Here is a 15,180-nt window from a genome sequence, read left to right as displayed (position 1 = left end):
ACTTCATTTTGGTGTAGTGACCAATTAAAACTAGCCAGTCCATCAAATTATGGTGTGGCAAAGCTTAAGTAAGTGTCATTCTTTTTTACATTCACTTTTGCAATATTTAGAGTGGATTGCAGCATTAAATTAAGTAAATTGGAATGTTTCTTAAATTGGTAAACATATCATCTAGTGCATTGCTAAATAATTACATTTTAAGCTGCTTTCATGCAAGGTCTCACTTTGAACAAATGGTGGTATTATAGTGAGTATGTACTTCTTTCCATAACAGCACATATTTGTATCTTCAGTATTGTCTATGCAACAGTATTTTCATACTTTTTATTTGATTTTTCAATTTCATAGGTTATGAAGAAGTTCATGTTCCTGCTCTCAAACCCAAAGCTTTTGGTGCCGAGGAAGTTCTGGTTGCTATTGATAAGTTGCCCAAGTATTGCCAACCAGTTTTTGAGGATTTCAAAACACTCAATAGAATACAGAGCAGGCTTCATAAAGCTGCTTTGGATTCGGATGAAAATCTCCTTTTGTGTGCACCTACGGTAAGTGTTCTTATAATATGTACATTGAGTTTAGTGGTTGTATTTGTCCACTGAGTTTGAGTTTGTACTTATTTTACAGTTGTGTATTGAGTATTTTAAATGCTAAAATAATTATTTATGTTCTTATTTTTATCCTCTAGGGAGCTGGAAAGACTAATGTGGCACTTCTAACAATGATGCGAGAGATAGGAAAGCATATAAATCCCGATGGCACAATTAATGCTGATGAATTCAAAATCATTTACGTTGCCCCAATGAGGTCTCTGGTGCAGGAAATGGTTGGAAACTTTAGTAAAGTAAGTTGGTTTTTGTATTATTGGCTTAAAAGGGAAAATTTAAATTTTCTTATTTTATTTCTGTTAATATATTAAGTCGTAATTGCGTGTTTGTATTAGCTTTGGTTAGAGTTAAGATGCAGTGCATATATATTGTTTAAATTAATATCGACAAAAACATTTTATTCGTGTTTGAATTTTTTGAAAACATTTATCATGGAGTGACTTTTTAACCCTGTAGTCATTCATGGAAATGTCTTTATTTCAGAGGTTAAGTTCATACAACCTGACCGTATCTGAATTGACTGGAGATCACCAATTAACAAGAGAGCAAATTCAAGCCACACAAGTTATTGTCTGTACACCTGAGAAGTGGGACATCATAACTCGAAAAGGAGGAGAGAAAAGCTTCACTCAGCTTGTCCGGCTGGTTATAATTGTGAGAAGGGTTATTCATAACATAGCAAAAATATTATGTATTTGTAATTTTTGGACTAAGACATCATGAACGAATTTTAAATTGGTTGAAGTTAATATGTTAAGAGGTTTGCAATTGTCATTTGAGAATTATTACTCATCGGTAGAGTGGAGTGGTTAGGTGGAAAAGGGAGAAGTTTGTTGCTCAATTTCTGGAAAAATTTAGAAAAAGTTTAAAATGGGGCTGAATTTTTTTTTGCAAAGGTTGGGAATGTGATGTATGGATCAAGAATATGATATGGTAATTGGGAAGTTCCTGGCAAGGAACTACAAAGTCAACCCTTTCTTTTAATTGCGAGTCCATTAGTGTTTGCCTTAGGCCGCCACATGAGCAGACTCTATGAAAAACATTATGAATGTATACTGGATTCAATACCTGGTATAGTTTACAAAAAGCAGCTGGTCAGATTCTAAACACTTGGGAAATATTATGAAAAAAGATGGCATAAATATATTATATACTTGGGAATGGGAATGCATAAAATTAGTGACAATGGTCTGACATTGATTTCCTGAAATATGTGATTATGCTGTTGCAGAATTAAAAGAAAGCACCTACTTTTGAAAATTATACATTTTCAAGCAATGTAATGAAAACTCTACTGATAAATAATTTATCATTTTTTGCATTAAAGAGTATTCACATTCCCTCTGCCAATTAATGCATCCATATTTTGTGATAATTTATGCCTTGCAAAGTTTTTAAAAATTATTTTTAATGAGAAATTGCGAGTGAAGTGATGTTAACGGGATTCATTAAATCATCTTGTTTGAATACTTATTTAGACATATAACATGTACCTTAATGACTCAAAAATATGTATTTAGATGGAGGTGCAAAATAACCCAATTTTTTCTTGATTAGTAGAGACGTCTTTAAATTTGGGCTAAATCCAGGGAGTCTATAAAATAATTAAAAATTGTTATTTTTCTGATCAGTAAATTTTGGTGATTGAATGGCAATGTTATTTCTAATTTTTTTGAAGGATGAAATTCATTTGCTTCATGATGAGCGTGGTCCAGTTTTAGAAGCTCTTGTTGCCCGGACAATCCGAAGTGTGGAGACAACACAGGAGGATGTACGACTTGTGGGACTGAGTGCTACTTTACCCAACTACCAGGATGTCGCCACTTTTTTGCGTGTGAAACCAGAGACGGTAAGGCTTCAGTTGAAATGAACTGATCATTTCAAATACAAATAAGCCATATTAATGTACTGTTTAACCTAATTATATAGAGGCATTTTTATAAATATTACCATTATTGATGCCGATGTTTTTCATATTTAAATCCAGTTTTCAAATGCACATTCATTAAAAACCAATGCATGCCTATTGTGATCTTTCTCTATTGAAGAACTCTGAATTGCTTTTGCCAGATCCACTCTATGGAGCAACTTGGAAAAGTGTGTACTGCAAACACATGTTCAAGAAATTATCGATTCTCAAGCCAAATAGAATAGAATACATTGCTGTGAAAACAGGATTTTGGAAACACACTTTGTAAATTTTTTACACTTGAAATGTTAGTTTTGTATGCATTTTTTCAAATCTGCTGTGTATTAATTTTGATTATGTAAAATTATTAAGAAACGTTACTAATGTATGTATGCAGTTGTATTTCCATGAGTCGGCAGGTTTTAATTTTGTGTTTTTGTTTTAATTACAGGGCCTATTTTATTTTGACAACAGCTTTAGACCAGTCCCACTGGAGCAGCAATACATTGGTGTGACAGAAAAGAAGGCTCTTAAGAGATTTCAAGTGATGAATGAAATTGTGTATGAGAAAGTTATGGAGCATGCTGGCAGAAACCAAGTGTTAGTGTTTGTTCACTCACGTAAAGAGACAGGTAATTATTATATAATGGGTTTTGCCATTGTTTTCTTTATTTCAATAAGTTTGACTACATGTAATACCAAGAAAGTGACCTTCCGAAGTAATTTATTCATGAAAATTTTTAAAATGAAACTAAAGGATTGCCTCTAAGTTTGATGGGTTGCTCGCTGTTGGCTCTTGCTACCATCAGACAATATTTTCGTCATCACAGTAGTTGTATAGTACTCAAAGTCTGAAGATGCTCTCATAGCTGTTACACAGAAAAATAAGTCCATGCTGGAGTTGCCCAAAAACCTTTTAGCCATCTTCATATGACTGCAGAAGTCTTGGCAGAAAATTTGATGCATGTTATTTCATTGAAATCTCACTTATTGTGGTAAACATGTAACAAAAATTGGTTCAAAGTGTTTTTGTGTTCCTTCTGATGCTAATATATTTGGGTCATCTGAATTCTAAGGAAACCAAAATAAACCTTGAAAAATTGTAATTGAAATTAAGAATACAAAGTAACTTTCCACTGTCCTTTATTAGCGTACAACCGGTTTCAACGCTCAAGCGTCATCATCAGGTACAAAATAAATCAGTCGCAGTTCACTTATATACCAATCATGAGGGAGAGGAGGGGTGGGTGAGAGAGGGGGACGAGGAGGAGGCGAAAGAAAATGGAGTTGCAATTGGCGTTGATGGGGAGGGGGAAGAGGGGTGTTAAGTGTCAGGACAGGTGTTTGGTTGGTTTAGAGTGGGGTGGGGTGGGTGGGAGGGTTTGTCGGGTCTATCTGTGAGGGAAAGGGGTACTTCCAGGATTGGGGAGAGGTATTCAAACAATAAATCATTAACCACATGACCCGTTTTTAAGTGCTTTCTGATTTCAAATTCTTCCCACTTGTCCATCCTCATTCCTTTTTCACTCTTGTGTAACAGTTCTGGGTTGAAATCACTCCCATGGTTAGTTATCTGTGATAAAATTGACCGTCTTGAAAGGTTAAAGCATTCCTCAAAAAAGCCCGCTACGGAAGATACTCCATCCGTATTTCAGAACAGAGTAGCGAACATGTCTAATGTAGAACTTGACATGGAGCACAATAACTTAATTGATCAGGGTTTTTCCTTTCCTTCCTTTCAGGGTCATTCCTTTTTCACTCTTGTGTAACAGTTCTGGGTTGAAATCACTCCCATGGTTTTCTTCCCATAAATGTTTAGCGAAGTGCAATTGTTTTAAGTCACAAGTTCTAAAACAGCGTTTATGTTCCTCCGCCCGTGTCTTTAATGACCTATATATATAGGTTTGACCTATATATATAGCACCACAGTCCCCACAAGTTAACTTATACACACCACTTTTATTTTGCGTACATATTTTGTCTTTAGTGTTATTCAAGAATGATTTTAAATTATTATTATAATAAAAAGCTATTCGAAATTTCTCTCTAGGAAAAAGGTTGGCTAACTTCTGTGAAATTAAACCATAATATGGGAGTTTGCACCATTTGTAACCTATTTCCTCCGTATTAATAGGTTTGAACAAAAGATTGTGTGCTTTGGAGGAACATTTTCTTTGTAGCATTTTGTCCACTAAATTTTCTTTGTAACCATTTTTCATTGCTAAACCTTTAATCGTTTTGAGTTCTTTAGCAAAATTACTTTTGGAAAGGGGGATGGCTAACAGTCTGTTTAAAAGGAAATGAAAAGTGGAAAGCTTATGCGATATGTGATGACGGGAGTTGGAGGGGATGATGTGGTCTGTGGTGGTACTTTTCCGAAAAATTGCAAAATCAAAGTCCCGTCCCTTTCTCGACACTGTGATATCTAAAAAATTTAATTGATTATTCTGTTCTTTCTCACAAGTGAACTTGATACTTTCGCATTGGGAATTCAGGTTGTTCATAAACTTATCTAATTGTCTATCAGTGCCTGTCCATATAGCAAAGATATCGTCTACATATCGAAACCAACAGTGAATATTCTTGGTACGAATTGAGGGGTTGTTGAATAATTTACTTTCAAAATCGTCCATGTACAAGTCAGCAAGTAGTGGTGATAACGGGGACCCCATGGCCAATCCATCCACTTGTTTGAAGAAATCATTGTTAAATTGGAAATAATTTTGTTCCACACACAATCTCAAAAGTGACATGAATTCGCTGAGGAAGGGTGGTTCCGACCCAGCACTTTTCAGCACTCTTTCTGCCACTACCAATGCTTCCAAAACCGGGATATTTGTGAAAAGGTTTTTGACATCAAAAGACACTAGGATATGTTTGGAGGGCGGGGGACCTTTCTTGGAGAGCTGTGCACAGAAATCACTGGAATTTATCACTCCTAACTTAGATTGGAAATTTGTCAACTCTCTGAAGAGGGAGTTCAAAAGGGAGGCTAGTTTTCTCGTGGGGGCGGATACACTGGAAATCACTGGTCTCATGGGAATATTTACTTTATGAATTTTAGGAAGGCCGAAAAATCTGGGAGCCCTCGGATTCATCACTATTGCTTTGTAAATTTCACCTTGTTTGAGGATATTGGGGGTGGTTTTTAAACAGTTGATAACTATTCTTTGGAATTTCGTGGTGGGGTCATTTGGGAGTTTCACAATTTTTTCACTGCTGATGAAGTCATAACACTTTTCAATATAGTCACTTCTATTCATCACAACCACTGTGTTGCCTTTGTCTGCTTTTTCAACGATCAGATTGTTGTCTTTCAAAAATTTTTTGCACGAGATGATCGAAGATAGCTCTTGAGAATAGAACCCACTCTTAGGGAAGTCCACATCGACAAAGGATTTAAACTTCCTAGCTATGATCGTCTTTAAGCCAATGTCTTTCTTTCTAAGGGCAACTTCACACTCCACGGCTAAATTCTCCAAGTCTTTCGTTCCAATTGGAATGTTCGGGACATATTTTAAACCCTGATCAATTAAGTTATTGTGCTCCATGTCAAGTTCTACATTAGACATGTTCGCTACTCTGTTCTGAAATACGGATGGAGTATCTTCCGTAGCGAGCTTTTTTGAGGAATGCTTTAACCTTTCAAGACGGTTAATTTTATCACAGATAACTAACCATGGGAGTGATTTCAACCCAGAACTGTTACACAAGAGTGAAAAAGGAATGAGTTTACCCAGAAACAATTGAATAAGTTTACCCATGTAAAAATTATTTACCATGAATGGAATTTGAACCCAGGTATCTCGATTTCTACATTTTTATGAACATCAGTGGATGACTGAGTTAAAGTGCTGAAGTAAAGACTCATGGCATCTCCCGTAGTTCTTGGAATTTGTAAAAGAAAAACACTTGTGTTTAAATGTCGGCTTTAACCACGTGGACTGTGGCTCAATGCTCACGACTATTATTACTTGACCTTGTAAGTATAGCACTTCCTCCTAACAGTTTGATACTTAAAAGTCCGTAGAAATTCAGTGCAAGAGGATTCCTTGGTAGCATTTCCGGTTGAAGCACTTAGTCAGAAATCAAAGAGATGTGTCGAATTCCAAGTCGAGGTGAATAATTTTTACGCTCTGAAATTTCTGCATTTCAATGCACATCAGTGGATGACTCAGTTGAAGCAACTTTCACGGCATCTTCTTCAGTTGTTTGAGCTGTAATTGTGATATATTTTGACCTATTTCAGGAAAAACTGCAAGGGCAATTAGGGACATGTGCTTGGAAAAAGATACCCTTGGACAGTTTTTGCGGGAGGGGTCAGCATCCATGGAAGTACTTCGCACAGAAGCTGAGCAGGTTAAGGTAAGTCTTAATGATGCAAATGAAGTTTTTACTAATCCAATTATTAAGTGAAATTTATTTTAATTTCTTCTTTCCTTTTGTTTGGTTGTATTGATTGGCTTGCTTCCACTATTTTCATGAAAATGAGAATACAAAGCTGACTCGATGGTAATTCATATTTGAGAACAGGTTTCTAATTCTCCCCATAAGGATAAAATAAATCGCTGATTTTTTGCAGAATTTGAGGAGAAGGCCCCAGTGGATGATTGAAAGTGATTGTCTGATATGCGTATAAACCATCTTATAAAAGACCTCTTTCCTTTAACAAATTGTTTCACTTTTTCTTCATTTCCTTGATCCAATTGTTAATTTCAGTCATTCTTGAAAAAAATTTCAGTAGTTCAGAAAGTTATTTTCCTTAGATTATTTGTATTTCCATGCCTCATAATTGTTTGGAAAAATCACCCAAAAAGGTTTGTACCGATTTACACGTGCAAAATTCATGCCAGTTTAAGCAGGAAGTAATTGCTTTAATTATCATACATTTTTTGCTTATTGCTCTACATTGATAGATTTATCAGTTGGAAAACAGTACTATGGATTTGGAGTTTTATACCATACTGTCTGGTTGTAACTGCCACACTTAAATTTTACTGATGTTATTCATGTGTCTGCTTCTTCAGCCTCGAAAGTAGATAATGAAACAATGGTGGCACCATCGCATAGAATTGGTCCTCTCGCTTTCATAACTGCTGTATATGGCCCACTATGAGCTGCCCTCCAAAGTCGTAGGAGTCCAAGGCCCCAATCCACTAACATCGCCCTCTCACCTCCTGCAGAGCTAACTGATCAAAGTCATGAACCTCATCTATTCCCAAACATTAGTCCTCAATAACTTCTTTTGACATTCTCATGTGCACGCATTTGTCTTAAGAGTCCTTATGGTCTTAATTTCACCAGAATAAAGATGTTTATCTATCTATCTATCTATATTTTGCTTTTGTTAGGGACTTTCAATCACTGTTTTGCATTTAAATTTTAGTCAAAGTAAGCACAGGCTCCTTTTTCAATTGATTTGAGGGCAATATAAATAAGATTGCTCAAAAATCAGTTAAAGCTGTGCATTCAGTTGCTTATTCTAATTGCACTAATGTAGAACATACTTCAGATGACTACTTACAATTACTTTTTTGTTGAATTTTGACATAATGGTGAAAGAGCGTAAGTAATTTTATTTACTAAAAACAAAGTACTCATGGGACAAATTTATGCTTGACTATATTACTTGAGCATAGGAAAAAATTTTCTTGTTGATTGTCATTAGCCAAGCTACTTTGAGGTGTGAGAGGAGGACATGAGGATGTATGGGAGAAGAGGTAATGTCTCTTACCGAGACCAATTGGTGACCTCACCTTTGGACAAGCAAACATTAGATAAGGGGTGCTCTGCTGTCAAACATAACTAAATTATTCAGCAACTGATTTCTTTTGCATGTGCATAAAAAATTCAAATAGCTGAAGTGATTTGGTCTAGCCACTCTATGCCATCAAGTTATGCCAACATTGTTTATGAGTTCACACATGCCATCACTTATTTATTTGATAATTGCATTTGTGGTTACCTTTCTTAGTATACCTTTTTATTACTGGGCCATTATGGAATTATTGTTATTATTATTATTAATATCACTGCAACTCATTCAGGATACGAGTTATAAAAATCATCTTTTTTAAATTGTTGCATTTGTTTGTAACTGAGGTACATACTCATCCTAAACTTGAAAACCATCAGTTCATGTATTCAAATCAGTGTTCAAATTTCTGTTGCAAGTTAAGAAGTGCTGAAAAATTCAAAGGAAATGAGCTTACTCAATAAGCTCGCATTTACACCAGAGAAAATTGTATAATTTTTTTGCTTGTAATTTTACCTTCTTAAATATTATTGTGGAAAAGTGACAGTGACTTTCAAATGTATACCTGTTATAATTTCTCATAATTTTTCTTTGCATTTAAAAAACTGAAGTAACGCTTTACAAGGAAGCAAGATTCACTTCTGGGAATATTTTTTGGAATTCCTTGGGTTAAATGTGTACAAAGTGATTGAAAAATAATCCATGGGTGTCATACATATTTTTTATGTATCTGGAATTGGAAATGGTTATTTTTGCAGTTGATTAATGACAGTGGATACCATTTTACCTGAAATGTATAAAATGAAATGTTCTTTAATGAATGCCTCGGTATTAAGTCAGCACATGCCAAAATAGGAAAGGTTTTGATTCCTTTAACTTGACACTCCATTACATGCTGTTGAAGTGTGTAGGTTGGATGGTGATTTTTGTTGATGAAATGTGTGCCTTGATAACAGTTATTATTTTGCAGAATCAAGAGTTGAAAGATTTGCTGCCATATGGTTTTGCTATTCATCATGCAGGGATGACACGTGTTGATCGTACCCTTGTTGAGGATCTTTTTGCTGATAGGCATATTCAGGTATTGTCCATGTTCTTCAGTACATGATTGTTGGAAATGTGTGTCTAACATTAAATTTAAAGATAATTCTTCTAACTGTAGTCAACCTGTTTATGGTTCTCTAGTTTAGCGTTGATACTTTAATTTGGTCATGGAGTATTTGAGTGTCAGTGAGATGCAATGTAAAATGAGTGCGTCATTAGGCTCTAACAGTTAGGATGTGTGACTTATCTTGAGCAAATTAAAGTTAATTCCTGATTATTTCATTTCTTTTTTAGGTCCTTGTGTCTACTGCAACCCTTGCTTGGGGTGTGAATTTACCAGCCCACACAGTTATTATAAAGGGTACCCAAGTGTACAACCCTGAGAAAGGCCGTTGGGTGGAATTGGGTGCTTTAGATGTTTTACAGGTATGCTAATGCTGTTTTGAAGGTATCGTTATAGGCATCAATTAACAATTGCCTTCTTCTCTGGATGTTCGTTTGAATAGTATCCTAGGAAGTAGGATTTTTCAGTTCTTGTGTATAATTCAGGTGGGTCAATTTTTGAATATTATTACTGTGTTAATTAGTATTGAAATTTATTTTCTTGCAAAGGTTTAATGGAAATGCTTGATGACTATTTTGGTCACAATGAATTAACTCTGGTTCATATTGTTATGATTATGCTCACCAAGGTTTATGAGGTGACTGTCTCTTTTATTTGCTAATCAGAATACTTCACTTGATATCATTATCTTGTGTGGTGGAACCTTGCTTAACGAGCACCTCGCAGAGCGAGTAATTCCTATAATGAGAAAAATTTTTAGTCCTGAAAATGACTCGCTTATCATGCGACTTTTTGCATAAGGAGTGACAAGGAGAGGAGGAATCCTGGATTCATTGAGCACCTGCTACTGTTGTTTGTCTCTAGCACTTGTTCTGCTAGCATCTTAGTGTTGCTATTGATCACACATTTTCCAAACTTGTGCTTTAACATTTTATCAGTGATTTTTTTGTGCAAAGTTTAATAATAATTTGCGCATAGTTTAAAAATTGACCCTGAAGAAATATCCATAAGAAGTAAGCCACAAGAGAATAAAAGTAAAAAAATAACTGTAGAAATGAAAAGTAAAAATCATTGGAAATCAGGAACAAGATGTGACTGTAGCTGATCTAGTACGCACATCAGCAATCATCTATGAGACTAACTTTGGCTTGAATTTTCATGGGGTAAAATTTATAGATGGTTGAATTAGAAAATATAAAATGGTAACCACTTGGAAAATTTGGAAGTCATTCCACTTTTGAAGAAACTCATAACCAAGAAGTACATTAACAAAGCAAATCATTGGCAACATTCAAACAGACTATAGTATATATACCTATTTTCATGGCTGTTAGATAGTGATGTCTGTTACGATCACATCAATGATTGCACATGATAATTTCAACCCATAATTTCTTACCTTGAGGTATGAATTTAAAAAAGTTAGCCAGTTTAGAGCCCCAGTGTAACTTTCATGCAACATGTTGAAGTTTTAAGTCCAGGGATTTGGGAGATACCATGATGAGTCAAATAGAGGTATTTCATGTCTATTATATTATTTATTTTAATGCTGATTCTATTTCCTTGGCTATCTCACAGAAATGTAAAATAGAGTAAAATGGTATCACTTAGTGTTTTTGGCCTTCCTCATTTTATCAATATTTGCATTTAATGGTTGACTAAGATAATATGGATAAAATAGATGTCACTTTTCAATTTCAGGAATCATTAAAGAAATTAATGTGCGATTTATGGTTGCCAAAATTGGGACCCAAGAGAATTCATCATTTGTTTTGAAGTTAGGAAATTGAATGGTTAATTTTCTATTTTGCAGATGTTGGGTCGAGCAGGTAGACCTCAGTATGACACAAAAGGTGAGGGAATTCTGATTACTAATCACAGTGAACTGCAGTATTATTTGTCATTGTTAAATCAACAATTGCCAATTGAGTCTCAACTGATGTCCAAGCTGCCTGATATGCTGAATGCGGAGATAGTTTTGGGAACTGTGCAGAATGTGCGGGATGCTGTAACATGGCTTGGCTACACATACCTTTACATTAGGTAAATACATGTAAATCATTAGTATCAAGTTTGTCAGATGCAAGAATTATACTTAAGTAAATTGTTGATAATCCTCAGTAATTTGCCATAATATGTGATCAATTAAAGGAAAGTCATGAGCCATCCATTTTCATTTTTGGTGAAGTCCCACGGAATACATGTGTTTTAGATTTAATCAATCTTTTCAAGGGTATCATTTAATTTCAAATTTTAGTCCATCAGTTGCTTATGCCATGGACTTTGATAACAGTGGCACAATGCTGATGGAGTGTAATTTCTTCCATGCTTGTTGTCATTAATTTCAAAATGAAAGAGCAAAAGATTGATTTTATAGGCACATGTAAAAGCATCTTTGCTTACTGAGCTCCTATAGGATGGTTTACATTGCACTGTTTGTTAGTTTTGGGCAAGCTTCTTAATGCAAGAGGAAATTTGTGGGTGTTAACTTCCTCTGAAGCTTCCTTTTAATTTGCCAGCATTGAAAATTTTAAGTTTGGTGCTTCCAGTGGTTTTTGCAATAATGGTGAACATGTGACAATTATACATCTGGCCTCTTACTGGGACCATTGATAATTGATGAATGTTGCCACTTTAATGCACTCTGCACTGAATGAGTATAAAAATTGAGATAAAAACAATCTTTCAGGGTATAAATTCTTTATATTTTTTACTATGTATTTTGGGGGTGTATTAACTTAGGTGAATTTAACTTTTCTTCAATGAACTATTTAATAACTAGTGATGGTTTCTTCAATATGCTGTTAAGGCTTCCATCAGGATTTTCATTCTTAATTCCATACTTTGAATTTATAAACAAACTATTTTCTGGTAAAATGAGTATAATATTTAACCCTGAGTGTGTCATGTCTAAATGTGCTATGCAATCAGAAGCATGGGCCTTTGGGATCGCATTTCCAAAAAGAAACCTTTATTGTATTTAACTATGTTGACTGTATGGTTGAAAGGCTTGTGGTTTCTCATTACCCCCAGTGAGATCAATGCTAACTGCTGTGGTGTGGTAACTAAGTGGTGAAGGGTAGAAGCCAGAAGATAGGTAGTCCTCACAATGTCTGATCTCAGTGGGCTGGTCCTTTCAGTGATAGTGTCACTTTAAAACACTTTTGAGGAAAGTAAGGGGAACCACCACCCCTATTTTTACAGGATGTCATGGACTCAATAATTAGAGAGATTGTAGCAACTATGTGACTCTGCCCTCTTGGCTTAATGTTATGCCTGACAGCAGGAGAGAGAGAAGGCTTCCATGGTCGTTATTGCATGAAATTCTGGCAAAGTGAAATTGAGTAGCTGCAGCGACAAAGAATAGGATCAAAGCAGTTAGTGTAGGGACTGGGATTGTTAGGACAATGTTGAGGCTAGGGAAATTAGAAAGTGTAAAGTGGGGAATGAAAAGAGGAAATACAGTCATTAAGCTGTGTTATAAGGCTGTGCGAGCTGATAATTAACAATTCATATACAGTGGAGTGGAGGAGAGTCAGCATTAGTTGGCATTTTTGATATTGAACAAAAATAGGGGCATGTATAATAAATATAGACCTGGTGAGTGATAGGATATAATTAGTGCAAGTAAAAGTGAACCAACAAACTTGGACATTACTAATGTCTACATGATGGTAAGCGATGATTCAGTGAAGTAAATAAACCGGGCACATGATCAACAAAGGAAATTATTTGTGTTCTTTGAAGAGAAAAATTTGATAGTGATAAGGGAATGGCAAGTGACGGAGGGTAAAAGGAGAGATTGTTGTAATGTATCCATTATGATTCAATTGTTGAATCAACTCCCACAGCTGTCTTGATGTTCATTAACCATTTAAAGTTGTACTGAACTGCTGAAAATTAAATAGGGACAAAGAAATGCTCTTTTAAAATATTAAAAATGTCATAGCTAGGTTAAAAATTGGTAGGCTGAATTTTATTGGAATTCCTCATTTTTGATTGTTTTTTGTGGTTGAAAATAATCAATACTTCTCTTAGTTCAAATTCTGTGGCATAAGTAAAGTTCATCCATTTACTTTATTTCATATGTTTATGCAAATGGCTGGTCTGATAGTTTCTCAAAATATATTTTCAGAATGCTAAGATCTCCTACTTTGTATGGGGTTTCACATGATCGTGCCAAAGAAGAACCACTTTTAGAGCAGTATCGTGCAGATGTTATACACACAGCTGCACTCCACCTGGATCGAAGTGGGTTGCTGAAGTATGACCGGAAAACTGGACATTTTCAAGTGACTGAGTTAGGAAGGATAGCCAGTCATTATTATTGCACCCATGATACAATGGCAACATATAACCAACTGCTCAAACCTACTCTCAGTGAAATTGAGCTTTTCCGGTAAGTACTGCATTAATTCTTCGTCAAATGTAGGTGTCCTGGCTTATTGATCAATTTAAACTAATGTAGCTGTTGACTTTTGTCATCAAATTTGTATGAAATATTTTATATAATATTATTTAATATTACCTATATTAGTCTTGGGCTCATACTGATAGAAAGCATTGAGAATTGATCTGTTTCCAACTTTATTACTTTTTAGTATTTGTTATGCTCTGATAGTTGTGTGGTTAAAATCCCATCTTATTTCTCAACTCATATTTCTGTAAAATAATTCTTGCCCCAGAACTGTTCCCATTGCATGTGAATTACATACAAAACCATCAAACAGCATAACTTCCTTAATTAGAAAACCTCCATAGTGATAAGTCTAAATGTGGGGCATGACATGTAATTCATATTCTTGCAATGAAATGTAAATATTACAATCATTCACGTTTGTCCAACTGTGTAAATCTGCTATTATCATTGCCACAAGACTGCAGGAAGTGTCAGTTCCATGACTATATCTTCCCTCTTCCTCTGAACGAGATTAATCATGTGGGTTTTTAAACAAAATCCAATTTCCATTTATCTCTGCAGTGGTAAGGAGAATGAGACAGTGGCCTCTTTGGCCAAATAGCAGACATTTTTTGGTATGAATAATTGGTAACCATGGTTTATGGTGCCTATAATGGTATTGCCCAAGTTCAACCTTAATTAAATATGATGGTTTTCATGATAGCAACAGGATTTACTGTTTTTGAATATTTTCATTTAGCGTAATATTTTCATTACCTTTTATAAATGAAATTATTAAAGAAATTGAATTGTTGCTCTTTAACAAAGAAAGGGGAATGCCTTCCAAGTATTACATTCTTATGATGTGGTATAATTATATCTCCAGTGTTATGCATATACAACTTTGCGAAATGTGTTGCTGTCCCGCCTTAGTATTAGCCATGGCAGAATTACTTGCCTGGATTGTATGGGAGCCTAGTTGTGGTTCAGTCCCAATATCTATCTCATTCATTTACCTAAAATATTTTCAATGATAATAGAATGGGTATGTGTAAGTTAATGTAAAATCTTATGTTGATTAATTCCATGGCAAGTATACAAGTGTACAAAATTTCTTTTATTTCTTTTTTCAGTGTTTTCTCTTTGTCGGGCGAATTCAAGAATATAACTGTTAGAGAGGAAGAAAAGCTAGAACTACAGAAATTAATGGAAAGGGTTCCTATTCCCATAAAGGTAAATATTCTTTGTTTGGTATAGAATTTTATATTCATGTGGCACTAGTGGTTGTTTTGCAAGGAAATTTCTATGGTATAAGGAATCCTTAGGAATGATGAAGTGCAAAGAGAAAAGTGTAAATTGGTGGACATTTTAATTTGCAGAACCTAACACAAATATTCTAACAGAATG

General features: G+C 35.0%; 1 protein-coding gene across 1 annotated transcript in view; it reads left to right on the top strand.

Annotated features, from left to right (window-relative positions):
- Brr2 (U5 small nuclear ribonucleoprotein l(3)72Ab) overlaps positions 1-15,180 on the top strand; it is a 45,791-nt gene that overhangs the window by 6,469 nt on the left and 24,142 nt on the right. The window contains exons 8-18 of the mRNA XM_071592857.1: positions 349-542; positions 683-838; positions 1,086-1,256; positions 2,281-2,451; positions 2,963-3,143; positions 6,761-6,876; positions 9,237-9,347; positions 9,605-9,736; positions 11,188-11,417; positions 13,510-13,773; positions 14,907-15,006. Of these exons, the coding sequence (XP_071448958.1) occupies positions 349-542; positions 683-838; positions 1,086-1,256; positions 2,281-2,451; positions 2,963-3,143; positions 6,761-6,876; positions 9,237-9,347; positions 9,605-9,736; positions 11,188-11,417; positions 13,510-13,773; positions 14,907-15,006 (1,826 nt within the window). The remainder of the gene's footprint in view (positions 1-348; positions 543-682; positions 839-1,085; positions 1,257-2,280; positions 2,452-2,962; positions 3,144-6,760; positions 6,877-9,236; positions 9,348-9,604; positions 9,737-11,187; positions 11,418-13,509; positions 13,774-14,906; positions 15,007-15,180) is intronic.

This window comes from Hetaerina americana, unplaced genomic scaffold (genome assembly GCF_022747635.1).
Source record: "Hetaerina americana unplaced genomic scaffold, ioHetAmer1.1.p SCAF_5, whole genome shotgun sequence".
In the NCBI taxonomy this organism is placed as follows: domain Eukaryota; kingdom Metazoa; phylum Arthropoda; class Insecta; order Odonata; family Calopterygidae; genus Hetaerina; species Hetaerina americana.
The sequence above is the reverse complement of the archived record's forward strand: the minus strand, read 5'-3'. Positions and strand labels throughout refer to the sequence as shown.